This window comes from Mastigoproctus giganteus, chromosome 8 (genome assembly GCF_048544385.1).
Source record: "Mastigoproctus giganteus isolate SK-2022 chromosome 8, ASM4854438v1, whole genome shotgun sequence".
Taxonomy (NCBI): domain Eukaryota; kingdom Metazoa; phylum Arthropoda; class Arachnida; order Uropygi; family Thelyphonidae; genus Mastigoproctus; species Mastigoproctus giganteus.
The window spans coordinates 226,019,235-226,033,186 of record NC_143582.1 but is presented as its reverse complement, the minus strand read 5'-3'; the positions used below and the strand labels follow the sequence as shown (position 1 = coordinate 226,033,186).

The following is a 13,952-nucleotide window of genomic DNA, read 5'->3' as shown; positions in this document are numbered from 1 at the left end:
CAGGTCACCTTTGAGGTGTCTGGTTGCCAAGCTCTGTGGCCCACATAATCGGAGTCTTTCCTTGTACGGTCGTCCTTTTGCCGATCTCACTATTTGAGTTTGCCTTTCAAGAAGCTCGATGCCTTTTTCAGATAAGGTCTCCGTACTTGAACACAGTGTCCCAAATACGGTTGGTACTGATCATTAACAACCCGCCCAACCTTTACATCATCTGCAAATTTTGCCATCACGCCCTTTGTCCTTTTGTCGATGTCGCTAATGAAAATGAGAAACGACACTGGTCCAAGGACCCTTTGGGACCCTTCTCTGACGTTACACCAATCTGAAGAATATCCATTGAAATGCCTTGCTAACATCCAGTTAAACTATGTCGAAATTGTTCCCTACATCCAACTCATGAGTAACTGTGCCAAGAATGTCAGTCAGAAGTAAATGTCTCTGGATTGCACTCTTAACCATTGTCTCTAGGATGGATTTTTCCTACCACTGAAGTCAGACAAAAGGCTCTGGAGTTAACTCCACTCGTCACTTCATCTTCAAATCGCCTTTATGTATTGGCCCCATACTGGCACTTCTACAATCCAAAGGAGCCGCTCCCGATGACCTCATGATTAACCTCAATGGTTCAATACCCTCTCTTCCTAATTGAACAGGCATTGAACACGTACTTTAAAGGTTTCATGGACTATTATCACAAGAAAATTGATAAAAAGCCCGATACTTTTTGTCATAGGCTGTTTGCGTCATCTGAATGTTTCCAGACCATCAATAACATTGTCGATCCAAAATTTCCTGAAACACAAATCCCATCCCATAGAAAATGAAGAATGAATATTCTCCTCAAAATAATCACAAATGTAAAAACTCTCGCTTCTACTTCATATTTATCTAACGTGATCTATCTGTTAATCACATGAAGAAGAACACGCAAAAGTTCGTCTCGAAACGTAGAGTTAGAAACTATTTAATAAATCTCACTACTCATACCACATATCTTCCGAAATATAAATATACGTTTATACTGATCCACTTAAAAGATTGTGTTGTTTCTCCATGAGAAAATAGTCCCATCAAATATAAAATCGTACTACTGAAAATATTCACAGTTAATAAAAAAGGGGTCGCAAGTTCTGGACATCGAAATTGAAATTAGTTGTTTCAAAGAGACATTGGTGGGTGGGGGGGGGGGAGGTTGTCTTAGTGGCTGACGCAAACTGAAAAGAATCAACTCGACTGAAAGCTTGTTGTTAAAGTCAAGATGATGGCATTAAAAGGGCTAGGGGCTGTCCAAAATGTCAAAAAACAATAAAGAGTTTTAATTAAAGTTGGAGATTGATGCAGCAGGTCATGCAGTCAGGAGAAAACGCGAGATTTAATGAACTTGATTCGACAGTTGCCGTTAAAGTCCCAACTGCGGGTCGATTAACTTAGCGTGGACGCGTGAGGGATGCGCGAGGCCTTGGCGTGTACCTGAAAATTAGCCCTATGAAACCATGCGACGTTATTAGAGAGCCTCCCTTAGCTTCCGGGTTGGCTGCCACTTAAAGAGCAAAATGCTGTCTCGCGATCCATTGTCAAAACTGCTCGGTCCCAGGCGAAGCCCCAAATTATTGAGTGACGCGAACATCACAATCCACTATTTGCGCGGCCCTCGAGGGCCTCAACTTACTTGTGCATCCAACGAACTCGTCGCTCCGATCACCGCAATCGTCAGTTCCGTCGCAAAAGCGGCTGACGCTGACGCAATGGCCGTTGCTGCAAGCGAACTCCGACAGACGACACAGAGCTAGTGACAGAGGACACGAGGTGAACATCCAAGAGACGACGAAGGTCACAAGAGACAAGACCGATGGAGAGGACATCCATCCCATCGTCTCCCTGTTGCCTGTCTATGACGCAGGCATTAGAATCATGTCTTTCCTCCGGTAGATGGCGCTAACGACCACAATCGCTTCATTCTGGAAATAGAAAAGAAAGAAATGGTAAATACGCCTCATTCTTTCCACGAACGTGCATTAAAATACTTTTTATACACACAGGGGCAGATAAAAATGCAACACTTGAAATTGTCAGGTGTGTCTATTATTTTTGATATGCAGTGTATAGGCAATTGCTGTCTTTGCTGTTTTGATTGCTATGTACAGCATATATATTGATTTCATTTTATTCATTAATTATTATTATTTTTTTTTTTTTGGTACTAATGAGGCCCTGAATTATATGCGAAGATAAATATACACCACCCTATAAAATGTATGCGGACACGAAAGCCGAGACCATAGAACTCCATAAGTAGAATGTACGCACAGTCTTCAATCTCTGTTGATGCCTTGAACTCCTGCTTGGTGGTTTACAAGGATGTCTGAGTCGTACTTTTAGGTGTACCCTCAGGTTGGGTGGAATGAGGTTCCCTGCACTTTTTTGTGTTTTTCTGGATGGTAGTGGTATCCTTCCTATTTCACTGCTATCACGCGCAGCACACTGGATATAATGACCATCCCCCACACTGGATGGAAAACGACCAGGTTTCACCCGTCTATGAAATGAGGAATTTGTTTGGTGTTTTTTTACAACATGGCTGAGTTCATTAGTCTTAGGTGAGGGGTGCATGGTGACGGGTGAGGGGTGCATGGTGACGGGTGAGGGGTTTAAAACCAAATCATTACCAAAACTTTAAAACCAAAAACTTTAAACGAAAAAAAAAAACTTTAAACCAAAACATTAACAAAACGACCACATAAACAAAACTTACAGAATAAACAAAATGTTATTTTAGCCAGTGAGTTATATTATAGATTACTGGAATAAGTTACCTGCATGGGTGGTAGAGGCTGACAGTTTGGGAAAATTCAAAGGTCAGCTGGATAAAACCTAAGGGAGGAGGGAAATGAATAGGTTGTCTGTTTCCTTTTCTCTTATTAATATTATTTATTTTTTAAAAAAATTCTTCTTGTTATTATTTATTTTATTATTTCTTTTTTTTTTTTTTTTTTTTGGCTGGTGCAGCAGCATAAGCCATAGGCTTCCTTGAACCATGTGACCATCGCTAATACTAGAACGTACAGACCGCATAAACAAAATTACAGATCACATAAAAAAACTTACCAAAACAAAACAAACCGAAACCTTAAAGCCAAAAAAAAAAAAAAAAAAGAAAAAAAAAAAAAAAGAAACTTTAAACAAAACAAAAAAGAACTTTAAACCAAAAAAACAACGAAAAAGAACTTTAAACACAAAATATTACCAAAACAAAACGTAAACAACTTACAGACCACATGAACAAAACTTTCAGGCATATAAACAAAACTTACGAAAACGAACAAAACATTACCAAAACCGTAAAACAAAAAGAACACTTTAAATAAAAAAAAAACAAAAAAAAAAATCTTCAAACCAGGAAAACAGCAAAAAGGAACTTTACACCAAAACATAACTTAACAAAACCACATAAACGAAACTTAGAGAATAAGCAAAACTTAGACATAACACGCAGTCACCTCGGCCTTAGCGTTTTTGTTTAAACGACGTATTTTGAAGAAGCAGTCTAGAAGTATATAAGCGCGCCTATTATTTCCGATACGCAGTGTAGATACGGCAACTATTTCTATAAATATTAAAAAAAGCCATTTGGATTACATTCTGCGCAAACTTAGGCTTAGCAATTTCAGTAATTTCAATGCGCTGTACGAGTACAAAACTCGAAACATGTGCCTCGATTATTTATAACTTTTCCTCCTCCCCCTGCCTCCCACTACGAAAGCGAGTTTTTGCGGGGATAACGAGATTACTTACTCCACCGTTACGTCTACGACTCATTTGGCGTCTCGCCGTGTTACGCGGCTTTGATTTGAGAATCAGCAACGCAAAATGAGATGGATGTAAGGTTTATCCTCCTTACGTTTTTAGAGAGAGTGAAAGAGAAGGAGAATTGCTTTCTCTATCTCATCCGCATTTAATTATGCAGCCGAAGAATCAGGATTTGGAAGAGTCCATCGGAATTATGATGGAGTTTGTACAAACTATAATTTCCATCAATTCGCATTTAGAAGAAAGGATCTCCGAATGGACCAAAGGAAAATGAGGCTCTCTCTCTTTCCCTCTCTCTATCTCTCTCTCTCTCTCTCTACCTGGAAGAAGCAATATCTGCGAGCAGCGGACTAATTGTACGTAATGTTTCTCCAACATGTCGCCTGTTTCCATGGTAGCGCAGGCATATTTGAGCCGCATCATTCGTCCATGGTTCAACAGCGCACGGTGCTATATTTATGACTTCTTAGAGGAGGGAGGGATGGAGGAAGGGAGCTGAAAAAATAAAAAAATATATCGATTTATATCCGCCTTCTTAGATGTGATCAGGCGTGTAAGATAAAGTATAAGTACAGCAGAGAGTGAGAGTTCATATCTCAAAGAAAAATAAGGGAGGGCCTAAAAAATCCACCTGTAAGGTAAACACGGAGTGAATGGGTTGGCTGGCCGCCTGAATAAGATGGCACAGCAGAAAAAGAAAGGGAAAAACCACGGTATCGACCACAGTGACAGAATAAGAGAAAATGAACAGGGGCTGTTTGTAAAGTAAGGTCACAGATGTTTTTAAAAAAGATATTCATCAGAGAACGACGAACATAAATGAAGCGCTTTAATGGACTATTTTTCGACATGGACATTCAGGCGCTCTTCCATCGTTCTGCCCTGTTCAGGAATTTTCCCATTAAAGGGATCTCAACGCACTATTTAACTTCATTCTTATCACCGAATCGGTTGTGCTGAACGAAGAGATGAAAGAAGACGCAAAGTCAGGAAGAGGTAGATGGATGGACAAATACCTCCCATCAATCTTGAAAGTGTATCGCAGGTCCAACACAAGCTTATATTTTTATTACCCACCAGTATACACGATGTATACTAATCATCTCATTAAGTTTATTCAATCCATTTAAATCCTTAAACACTTCAAAGAGGTACTTTTGCAGGAGTCTAATTTCCAGAACCAAAGTCTTTCTTGGTAAAAACTCCTCTTTGACCCTCACCAATCATGTTCCCCTTCTCTGCACTCGTTACAATAGCTCTATATGCTTCCTACAATGCCTCCAGACCTGTATGCAGTATTGCCAACCACCATGGATCCTACTACACCATGCAGTATACTTCCTTATTGAGAGTGAATCATGAGGTCCGAGTTAACTGTTCTATAAGCAAAGACATATCCGAAGGATATGATTAACATTTAAGCAGTTGTCGAGATGCGGTGTCCATATGACTCAGAGTAACGCCGTCTCTCTATGTCACCATGCAATACGAAGTGGTAGATGACTCTCATCAGCCGGTGCAATACCACCACTTTGCTTAATGGAGGATTGCAGCATAACTCCTGCAATCTCCCATCTATTCCATCTTGCAGTATGATTGATGTCTTTTGAATTTACGATGGACATCATGGCGAGATCATTTGCAATTACTAATGACCTCGCACAGACTGTTCATTTACCTACCACAATACTAGAGAAACGTAACTTGTGGTCTTTTCTCGAAGAGAGCCTCTCTCATGGCAGTTCTCACAATGTTGTTTGGCATTAAAAGAACGCAAATTGGGAAACCTGAGTAATTTATGTTCCTTTTTTGGATTACTGTTTGAAATCTTCCTTGATCGTGTCAGTGAAATTATTCTTGTTGGGACGAAATCCTTTATTCCACATTCCACCTTAAAATCTCTTCTTTTATCTAAACTTTGGTTTTCCAATAAATGAACTAAGTTTGTTCAAGATAAAGATGCTAGATATCACAATTGGCTTGACTCCACATCTCCAGGTTCATTTTGCCTACACTACAGCTCGCGACCATTATAAATTACGAGGGTTGTTCAATAAAGAATGATCATAATTTTTTTTCACAACGTACCTTTATTAATCATTCATATTTTGATGATGGTCCTTTTCAAAGTAGTCCATATTTGATGAAATGCACTTACTCCAAAGTTTCTGCCATTCTTCACAAACATGGTGGAAGCCATTTTCTGCAATGACAGCAGTGGTTAGAGCACCAGGACCGGCGATTTTTGTGATTGAATCACATCCATCTTAAATATTCTGCGAGCTGTGCTGTATGGAACATAGATTCACAAAGACCTGTACTTCCACCTCTGTTTAACCCTAATGGTCGATTGCATCCTCAGATAAAGCCGACTAATACGAGTCCTGCTTTTCTTTGCAAACCATCCATTTATATTCCCAGAACATTCCATTCAATTGCCTCCTGTGGTATTACATTAAAAGCATGTCAGAATAATTTTGAATAATCTCGATGCCAAGAATGCATCAGGTCTTGATGGGATTTGTTTTCAAAACATGTGCTCCCGAGTTTTCTCCTGTTCTCTGTTGTCTTTTTACGCTTTCTTATTCCATTAGAATGTTTCCTTCTGATTGTAAATTTGCTCATATCCAACAATTTCCTAAAACGGGCGAAACATCCTTCGCATTCAATTATCCTCTCATTACAATCATCTGTATTCTTTTCAAAGCAATGGAGAAATCCATTAATCCACTCCTAAACCATCTCGAAATCTTCCATTTGCCATCGCCAATAAAGATTCCACCAGTATCGGATTGGCGACACTGATCAAACATTTCTTACCATGGATGGACCATTAGAAGACGATGATCAACCCATGAATGATGATGATCTCCAGTGTTGGTGTTTCTGAGAAAACTGTAACAGTATCCTCTTGTTTTTTCGCATTTAGGAGTGAACCCGCCCCCCCCGTTCGTCGGCTGCGATATCCCATTACGAAGTAAGATGGATTGGGCATTCTGAAATGCCTCTTTGGTTGCCACTTGGTTGTAAAATAACAGCCTTTCTGTTACCCCGAAGAAATCTTTTATGAATAATGGATTATCGTTCGTTGTACCCGATGACGGATTACATACATTTGTCGGAACGTAGTAATTTAGACGGGGATTAAAGAAGGATCTTGCGAACATTTAAGATGTAAATTATCGATCTTATAAAAGTAATCATCCTTCTGCAAGTTTATAAGCTCAGCTAATCGATGTTTAATCAACTGTTTCTATTTCGTAGAGCCGTGGAATGTTTGTAACGCAATCTGAATTAGCTGAGAATCTTCTCCAGACACAACAAGCCATTAGAATTCGAAGTGCTCTTAAAAGGACCGGAAAAAAAAAAGTGGGAGGGGAGGCAAGTTGGCCTGACGCCAACTGGCAATAATAAATTAGGTAGTTAGGAGTTAGACATCCCAGACGCTAATAATGCTTAATGGATTAGACATTCCTCGGGGTGTGCGCGTTGGTTTGTTGCATTTATAAACTGCAGATTACAAAACACCGACCAATAAATAACGCCATTATGTTTACTACGACAGCTGAATGAGTATGATTAATGTTGCCCTTAAAAAGGTGAAAGGGGGTGGGAAAGAGAGAGAGAAGAGCAGAGAATGTATGAAGAAAAAGCAATTCATCGTTTTCTACACATTTCACAAGAGAAATGTATAAAAAACACATTTATACACACTTCAATTACAGAGACCTAACAAAAGTTGTTGATAACAAATCTTTAGAAGGTAATAGTTCTACACTATATTACCAAAAGTATTGGAACGATAAATTTAATTCCCTGGGTATATGAGCCGGTATTCCTCAGTCTCACAGTCAAACGATTCATCGTTGTAATATTAAATTGTTGAAGTAGAAAACACGACCAAAATGAAAAGCAAAGGGGGAGGGAGTACATTTGGTTTCATGTATAATAAGATACCAATTGGTGGGGGAATTCCAATCACCAACCCTATTTGCCGCAACGCTACAGCTCTTCCTGACATCTCAAACTGATTTCCAGTCATGTGCTATTGACCTGAAACTCCACATCACACTGAACAAAATAAGGGTCTTAGCACTATTCTACAGGCAAATAAAAAGATCCATCAACTTGAACAATTTTTGGCCTCAATCGGTTTACGGATTAACCAAGCAAAGACAGCTCGTCTGGAAGAAGTCACGCAATGATATCAATGTTACCATCCATTCAAAAAGATAAAACGTACAAGGATCTGGGGTTTTGGGACGAGGATTTGACCTTCCAGGCCCTCCTGAACACGAAAACAAAAATGTATTCTGCTATGTGGGCGATCCGCCAGGAACTTCGAGGATACATAATGCTGAATTGGTAAAGAAATGCGTCTTCCGATGTCTGTACCCCTTTTCTCTTTATGCAGCAGCCATTTGGTCCTCTTCCCTTATAACACACTTCAACAAGTTCCTCAGCCTGGAATACTGGCTCCTGAAATGGTTCAACAGCGGACTGGCAACCAATACACTATTTATAGGCTCCAACTCTACATCAATCTCTAAGTCACCTCATGGAACCAACAGATTGTGGCAGCTAACCTTCTTGCACTGGCCAGACTGATCACAGGACGACTTGACGTCCCTGATATCACTGATCTGATAAAAACTCCCCGAATTGCTGGAAGAAGTCAAGTGGACCCACGACTCCCACTCAGAATCAGTTTCAGCAACCTTAAAGGCCTGAGACGCACGTTCCCAGAAACACAGTAGATATGATTAACAATCTAACCATCGACCTTGATAAACTCAACGCTAGAAGCTAATGGACACCTACACAAATCTACCATTATGACTCACAAGAGCACCACCAAAAAGAAAATAACTTGGTATCTATTACAGCAAAGACCTCTGCCAGTGAGCGCTAAGATAGTCATGATTAAAGAGATACCACGGGCAACAACCGGTGATGGACTGCCTCAATCCTTTATATTTTTGTACAGTACCTAACATCCTTAATTTGGGATTCGGTTTTCCACAATTTTCAAGCAAGGTTAAGCGTACATGTGCTCCATGTAACCCAGAACAGACGTCCCTGCCTTAACCTTTGAATATAATTATCACCCCCTTAGCTTACTGCTATCCAGGGGGTGGCTTTTGAGTGGCTCCAAGCAATAAACAGATCTAATAAATAAATAAACATATACTGTTATCATCCAATGATTCTATACAAGCGAAACATGTGAAGAGTTTCCACGAGAGCCACCATTGAGGATGATTCGCGAGAAAGAGCCGGATGAACTATGACGTCATACTACACGAGGTCACACTACAATATGTAGTTTTGAACGGACGGACGGACGTAATATCCACCTTAATACCAGCATTCGGAGCGGTGCAGAGCCAATCAATCCAGTCTTCAACTCGGGACCGATAAGGCTCCCCACACATACTGACTACGCTGATCCGCTCCGATCGAAGCGCGCCTGCGATGCTTTATGAACCTCCAACGCGCCCGTCACGGTCCAACTCTCCACGTTTACTAAGAAAGTTGGAGAAACGAGGAATCCACGGCTATTGACCTTCGACCGTACTTTGATAGGGTCCGACTGTGCGATGCTCTCGCTTGTTCCGAAGGTGTTCCTTCAGGATGTGAACTCAGAGATACACTCATTCGTCTTTGTGGAAACCCAGAAACATTTTCTTAATGAAAGTTTGCAGGTGAGCACCAGGTTTTGCTCGATCTGCAGCATTTGAGCAAAGATAAATCTGTCTCATCTGTGAAGAAACGGCTATTAACATTAATTTCCTGCTTGGTGAGATGTAAAGGGATGGGAAGGAATACTTGGTGAGAACTTCTCTACTGGAAGTTCCTTGATGTCTGGAGGATTAATTTCAATCGAATGATATGAGTATAATTGAAATAATCGATTATGCTCATCACTCAGGGTTCGTTGTTGGGACCATCGTTGTTTTCAGTATTATCAATGCTATTAATGAAGGTATCAGACTTAATATCTAAGTTTGAAGACGATACGAAGGCTGGGAGCGTTGTTAATGACAGTAAAGACAGTATGCTACTGCAAGAAGATCTCCAAAAGTTGGGCAGATGGGCTGAGAGGTGCCAACTGAAGTTTAACATTGACAAATGCAAAGTACTGCGTATGGGTAGCAATAACCCCACAGAAATGTACCAACTGGGTGGTGTTCCACTCAGGGCAGTGGAGAATGAAAAATACCTGGGGGTAATTGTGCACTCGGATATGAAGTTTCTGAGAAGTGCAGATAGGCTACAAGAGCAGCTCATAGGTATACAGGGACTTTGCCAATGGCATACGAGAACTTTGCGAGCAGGGGATTGTCCTCTTGTATAAGGCTATGGTCAGACCACACCTTGAGTACGGCGCCTTGGTCTGGAGGCCTCATTTTAGGAAGGATGTAGAGTTCTAGAAGGAGTACAGAGAAAGGCAAGAAGATTGGCGAGGGGAACGAAGGGGTCCTCTTACCAAGAAAGTTCTGCAAATTGTAGCGGCTGGAGACTAGGTACCTGTGAAGAGGCGCCTCCGTAGCCAAGTGGGCAGGAACAGCAGTGTGTAGCACACGCTTCTTGATTAGACCGGGGTTCGAGCCCGTGACCACCAAATACGGAGGATGCGGAAAGGTCAGGGAATGACCACCGCACATCCCCGGAGCAATATGGCCTTAGTTGCTAATGCTCCTAAAAAACCAAATAACAACAACAACCTATGAAGAGATCTGTTTGAACAGGTGTATAAGGCCTTGAATGGGTTGAGCACGTTGAATTCTGATGGGATTCTTCGCTTGCTCAGATTACGAACCTGAATGGGCATAGATTCAAATTGAGGAAAGACAGTTGTAGAATAGATGGGCGGAAATTTGCCTTTAGCCAGCAGGTGGTTGATTGCAGGAACAAACTTCCATCTGTTGTTGTTCGTTGTGGAAGTTGATAGCCTAAATAAATTCAAAGAGGAACTGGACAAAATTTTATTTTATTTATTTATTTATTATTATTATATTTTTTTTGGCTGATGCTCTATAAGCTTGCTTTCTTGCATCAAATGCCTCTGCTAATGCTAATCACTAGTTGAAAACACTCCACATCCACCGTTGTGTCCAAAGATTGCTAAGGCAACACTTTACCGACGAAAGGGTCATCAGCCGTTGTTTTCAGACATCTTAGCCACCTTGATCACCGGACCTGACCCCATGCGACTTCTGTGGGGTTTATTGAAGAACCAGGGTTCTGTGGTTTTTTGTGGGGTTTTTTGAAGAACCAGGTGTATCGGGAAGGATGTCAAACTCTGGCAGATCTGCTGGCTATTCCAGCTGACATGTTAAGTTCTGCTGTTTTTCGAATGGAAACTGTTGTTGACCAAAATGGAGGACACATTGAACAATTGTAGCGCTGTTCAAGTGATTTACAGCGACATATAGTGACAAATTTTGCAACTAATGTTTTTTTTTCCAATAAATGGCGAGCGCATTCTTTATTGTACCTGTTATCCAAATTTCTCTTCAGCACGAGCCTTAGAACTCGCTCCAGAGCCCTCTACATAGGGACACTTTAATTTTAACAACCCTGTATTAAAACGAACCAAAGACTGTCAGGAAGAGAATCTTTTAAAGACAGTTGCTAGAATGGGAAGAATGGAATTCTAGGAAGATTTAAACACCATTTTTCTGCATTCAGACTGCTGACCCCCAACAGCTACAAATAAACCAGTTGGATTGTGAAATATGTAATCCAATTCTGGTGTGAAATTTATTTCAGACACCACTCCAGCTAGAACTATCGCCAGTGATTTATTTCTGTGGAAGGCGCTTTGCCATGGTCTCCACCATCATAAAAACAAGATCCACTGGTGAGCGTTTCAAAGAGACCCAGAGATATTTAAATATTATAAAAGTTTTTCCACCCCTGCGAATCCTAATTAGTGTCTGCATATAATAAGCAAAGAGATTGGCTCGGTATAAAGCAGCGAGTATTTTCTGCTGCGGACAATGCGGGCCAGAGTAAAATCAATAGAGAATACCCCCCCTCCCCCATCCCCCAGTAGAAGCAGCAAAATCAAAAGAAACTTTATGTTCCTCGTGCGGCTTCAAAAAGGCTGCCTACAAAACGTAATGTTAGCGATATTGGTGTGTCAAACGTTCTCCTCGAGACAGATGAGGCCGGGGGGGTTGAGTACAGAGGGGTTGGGGGGTTGGAATTCATGCGACATGTTCGGCATTCCTTAGCACATGACGTAATGCGTCTTGCCACTATTGCTAGGACGTCAGTTAGATCGGCGAAAGGAATTTAACCTGTCATTTTGGTAAAAGCATCAAGCAAAAAAAGGGGGGTGGGGGAGAAATAAAACGCACTCGAATGCGATCATGTGACCAGCGTAAAGGAAGTTATTCGGTATGATTTTATTTGGTCCCACGATGGCGCATTTAATGCTGTGAAACCAATAAATGAAAGAGTCGAAGAGCCGAGAAGACCTAATAAAATGCTTCAGTTATGCAGGGACACAGCCGAGGTTGATACAAATACACTACGCGAAAAAAGTTACATCTACCCTAACTATAAAGGCTTAATATTACCCATTACTAACTTTTTAATATAAAAAAAAATGGAATTATTCAAAATAATAATCAATATAATTATCTTTTATATTTGTATTTCTTATATTATTATTTTTCTGTAGAAGAAATATATACTTTCTGGAGTTTATATTAAAAAAATCGAAGCATTAATATTTGCCCTTTTTGACCTCTAAAAACAATAAAATAAGCCATAATTGTATTTACAAAAAAATCCACAAGATGGCACCATGAGCAAACATTTTTTTCCCATCTTCTAAGTCTATGTTTGCCCGAAGCGCAGCATCTTCGGATATTAAACTGACGTTAAATCTTCTCCGTTGCTCGAACTGTTCTTTTTTTTCTTTTTCTCCCCTTTTTTTTTTCCCCCTCAGTCAAAAGTGAACCAAACTTTACCATGACTGATAGCGCCAGTTTGTTTTCTTCTTTCGTTCGAACTCTAAATTCGACAAAGTTTGACCTTTGAGTTTTTTTTGTTTGCTACACAAAACAATTTGGTGAGATATTAACTTAGTTTTCTAAATTTTAAATTAAACGACGCAACAATTTTGACAAAAATTATTTTTGTTTATAGTAGACTGAAAACTTTTCTGGGAAAATAGGAAACAAAGATCAAGAGGAGGAAAGAAAAAAAAAATCATATAAACAACTAACGAAGTTAAGAACCTTTGAGTTTCTCAGCAATAGTAAAGAAAAAAATAGAGAATAAAAAAGTAAAAAAAAAACGGTTGATCCCCAGCTTAGAAGTTTGTTCTTATAAAAAAAAAATAACGTTATATTCTACCTAAGAAACTTGCGTGTTGTTAAAGGAATTTAATAAATTCTTCTTTTATTCGATGTTTTTGTTTATACACCATTCAGAAACAAAAGTCCATTTGTTCTGGAAAAAATATTTGTTCAAATGTGAAAAAAAAATAAAGAAATATTTGCATTCGCTTAAGTGCAGTTTAAATGAACTTACGAATATAAATACAAAAAAACCTGGCGTAATATTATTGCTATCTTAGCCTGAGTTGCCTTGATATTGCCATCAAGGCAACTCAGACCTTTTTCAATACTTACTAATCCCCCAAGGGATAGCAGGTAGTTTCTAATTGACAGTTACCCCCCAAAACGTTAAGGAACTTGTTATATTGCTACCACTAGTGCAATACCAAAGCAACTCATGGTTAAAGGGAAGCGTATTATTAATTTATTGATATCGAAGACTAAACGATTTTTTATCTCGATAAAGTGACTTATAAATAATTATTAAATAAGAAAAAAAAATAAATAGGATTTTATTTTTTGTAATTACAAGGGGTGATCATTTAATTCGCAGATGGTGCAAGATTTTATCGCTACTGAGCAGACTCTGTGTGTTCACTTGTTGCGTGAAGAGTTTTTTTAGCCGCGTGTCACTGAAGATCGTTTTGAAGCAAGCAGTTAAAGAGATGATTGAAGTGTCTTGGTAGGACGGTCATATTCCGGCGTGAAGTGGTTTCTCCATCAAGTAAATACCATGCAATATACGGCTAATATTGTGCAGGCAGTGTCACTACCATAGGTCCCGAG

The 13,952-nt window shown here is 39.8% G+C and overlaps 1 protein-coding gene across 1 annotated transcript in view; it reads right to left on the bottom strand.

Annotated features, from left to right (window-relative positions):
- LOC150082378 (uncharacterized) overlaps positions 1-13,952 on the bottom strand; it is a 189,583-nt gene that overhangs the window by 31,474 nt on the left and 144,157 nt on the right. The window contains exon 2 of the mRNA XM_090380530.1: positions 1,670-1,958. Within this exon, the coding sequence (XP_090236656.1) occupies positions 1,670-1,871 (202 nt within the window). The 5' untranslated portion in view covers positions 1,872-1,958. The remainder of the gene's footprint in view (positions 1-1,669; positions 1,959-13,952) is intronic.